The sequence below is a fragment of the Propithecus coquereli genome, unplaced genomic scaffold, assembly GCF_000956105.1.
Source record: "Propithecus coquereli isolate 6110/MARCELLA unplaced genomic scaffold, Pcoq_1.0 Scaffold918, whole genome shotgun sequence".
Classification (NCBI taxonomy): domain Eukaryota; kingdom Metazoa; phylum Chordata; class Mammalia; order Primates; family Indriidae; genus Propithecus; species Propithecus coquereli.
In genome coordinates, this window is record NW_012155485.1 from 80,232 (window position 1) to 83,698 (window position 3,467).

At 39.3% G+C, this 3,467-nt stretch overlaps 1 protein-coding gene across 1 annotated transcript; it reads left to right on the forward strand.

Annotated features, from left to right (window-relative positions):
* Positions 1-2,052: 2,052 nt before the first annotated feature.
* On the forward strand, positions 2,053-2,699 carry LOC105826787 (putative vomeronasal receptor-like protein 4; the record flags this gene model as incomplete). Its single annotated transcript, XM_012664818.1, has 2 exons — positions 2,053-2,360; positions 2,640-2,699. Coding segments are annotated over 2 exons (321 nt in total), but the record flags the coding sequence as incomplete, so codon positions are not given.
* Between the last annotated feature and the right edge of the window lie 768 nt (positions 2,700-3,467).

Consider the following 3,467-nt stretch of genomic DNA (forward strand, 5'->3'; position numbering starts at 1 on the left):
ATTTATATTTAACTGACTTTATCCGTTAACCCCAATCTATGGAGACCGTATTCCTCCCGAGTCCAGCCTCAGCACCAATGCCTTCCAAAGTCTGCACTGAAGGATTCCACATGATGATCTAGCAAATACACTCTTTTTCCAGTATGTGATAGTCATTTACAGAGAGGTGCCATGAATTAGAGGTGTTGAGGCCCACATTCCATGGGATGAGAAAATATTAAAATTCTTATCTATGTTACTTTTTCTAATATTTTTATCTCTTTTTAGCATATGGCCTACAATACAGGTGGGATAATAAAATGATTCCGATATATAGTTATTAAATAATTCTACATATATTAGCGGTTCGTGCACAAATGTTGTATTACTTGCACTGGATTGTGAACCTTAAGATGTGGCAGCCTATGAGCCTTCAAGTCAGTATCATCCCGGTGCTTCTCCTGAGTGCAACATGGCAACAGATTCCAACTGAGCTGAGGGTGCAGATGGATGTTGTCAGAAATAATCACTTGTTTGGTTCTGGTAGTCGAGAGAAATATGTCCCTTTACTAGATTAGGCACTTGCAGAGAGAGAAAAAATTATTTAATCACCTGTGCAATTTCCCCTTTATAAACTCATACATATGAGGTGGTTTTAGAGCAATGTTCTACCTCAGCCATGATTTTCTAATTAAAAGGAAAGAACTATGTCTCATTATCTTTATTGCCTTTCATATTTATATTTAGGGGCCAGTATAGTCTTTTTTTTTTTTTTGAGACAGAGTCTCATTCTTTTGCCCGGGCTAGAGTGAGTGCCGTGTTGTCAGCCTAGCTCACAGCAACCTCAAACTCCTGGGCTCAAGTGATCCTCCTGCCTCAGCCTCCCAAGTAGCTGGGACTACAGGCATGCGCCACCATGCCCAGCTAATTTTTTCTATATATTTTTAGTTGTCCAATTAATTTCTTTCTAATTTTAGTAGAGACGGGGTCTCGCTCTTGCTCAGGCTGGTTTCGTACCCTGAGCTCAAACAATCCGCCCACCTCGGCCTCCCAGAGAGCTAGGATTACAGGCGTGAGCCACCACACCCGGCCAGAAATATCTTAATTAAGACATCATGGGACTAGCTTTTACTATCGGAGACCTAAGTATTTTTGAAGCCATGGAAGCATATCCCTGTATTAAGTGAATTCTCAAGAAAAAGATCTCCACTTGAGCATTTTGATGTAACCTCATGGACGCTATAAAGTTGTTTATTCTCTTGAAAATCGAGGGCAGAAATTTCCTCCTGAAGAGAGTTTATATAGGGGGTCTCTGGAATGGAAACTAAGCTGGGAGAGAACCAGAGCCATTTTTAGGAACTATAGTTAGTATAATATAAAGATGTCCACATCGTAATGCCCAACCCTGTGAATATATTAGGCAACATAATAAAGGAAAATTAAGGTACATATGGCATCAAGGTTAATATGCAACTGACTTTATGATAGAGAGATTATTTGCCCTGTCATAATAGGGCCCATGAAATGACAAGCATACTCAACTCTGGAAGAGGGAGGAAGGAAGTGTCAGAGTGATGTGGTATAAGATTAACCCAATGAAACATTTTTTTCCAAAAATACTTTGGTGATTCCATCTTTCTTTTCTGTTAGCACAAAGTTTAGTTCAGTTTGGTTGTACAAAACCCATAATTTATTTTAGTATGCACATTGTTATGGATGGCGAAAATTAAATGAAGAAATGCAGAAAGTAAAGAAATGCTTCATAAAGGTGAGTCCACGGTGCTATAGGAGGAGAGATAATGCATACTCTATACAGGTGTGATTGTGGATGTGTATTGAAGATATAAATTTGGTGTATAAAAGACTCCTCAAGCTGTATTTTTAAGAATTTATATGATAATGTTAATCAAGATAAATGGGTGGAATTAAAATGATAATGTTGGTATAATTTTGACTACGGAATAAATAACACTAATCATGGGAGATCTATTGCTTTTTTTCAGATATATAAAATATAATTCCTCTTCATTAAGATGATCATGTTATACTTATGTTATCATTCAAAATGCCTTTTTTTTTCAAGCTGGCATTGGACTTGCAGCCAACATCTTCCTCCTCTTCTGCATCTTCACACTCCTTGTGGATCACAAGCCTAAGCCCACTGACAAGATCACCTGTCACCTGGCCCTCATCCACGTACTGATGCTCCTTATTATGTTGTTCTTGGTGTCTCCAGACCTTTTTGAGTCACTGAATTTTCAGAATAACTTCAAGCATAAGGCATTTTTCTACCTGAGCAGGGTGATGAGGGGCTTCTCCATCTTCACCACCTGCCTCCTGAGCACGCTCCAGGCCATCACCATCAGCCCCAGCACCTCCTGGTTGGTGAGCTTTAAACAGAAATCTACAGGTTATGTCTTCCATTCCTTACTCTTCTTCTGGTTTCTCAGTTTGTCCTGCAGTAGCAGTCTGCTCTTCTCTACTGTGGCTTCTTCTAATGTGACCCAAACCAATGTGCTAATTATTAGCAAATACTCCTCATTGCCATCCATAGGCCACATCATCAGGAGCCTGTTTGTTATGCTGCCACTGCCTACAGATGTCTCCTTTGTAGGAATCATGCTCTTCTCAAGTGCATACATGGTGATTGTTTTGTTCAGGCATCAGAGGTGATCCAGGCACCTTCACAGCACCAGCCTCTCCCCAACATCTCCCCAGAGAAAAGGGCCATCCAGACCATCCTGCTGCTGGTGAGTTTCTTTGTGGTCATGTACTGGGTGGACCTTATTATCTCATCCTACTCAACCCTTTTATGCACATATGACCCAATTGTCTTCAGTGTCCAGAGTCTTATGGTCAATTTCTATCCCACTGTTAGTCCTTTGGGGCTAATCAGTTCTGATAAAAGGATAATCAATATTTTGCAAAATATACAACAGGAATATCATAGATATTTAACAAATTAATTATGAAAATAATTATCTGAAAAATACATTATTCTGACATCAAATTATTCATGTAGCATATGGTTTGATATTGGATTTAATTAAAGTATGTGGAATTACACTTTTATTATATCTAAATAGTTTTAAAATCTATGCTGCTAAGGACTTGGTTGTTTCTTTAGTTCAATAGCTACCATTTTATTCCCCTGTGTTCACAAGTTCCTTATGTAGAATTGTAAACTTCATATAAGACAATTTTCTTTTCTTTTTTTTTTTTTTGAGACAGTCTCGCTTTTGTTTCCCAGGCTAGAGTGAATGCCGTGGCATCAGCCTAGCTCACAGCAACCTCAAACACCTGGGCTCAAGTGATCCTCCTGCCTCAGCCTCCCAAGTAGCTAGGACTACAGGCATGTACCACCATGCCCGGCTAATTTTTTCTATATATTTTTAGTTGTCTGATTAATTTCTTCCTATTTTTCGTAGAGACGGGGTCTCGCTCTTGCTCAGGCTGGTCTCAAACTCCTGAGCTCAAACAATCCACCG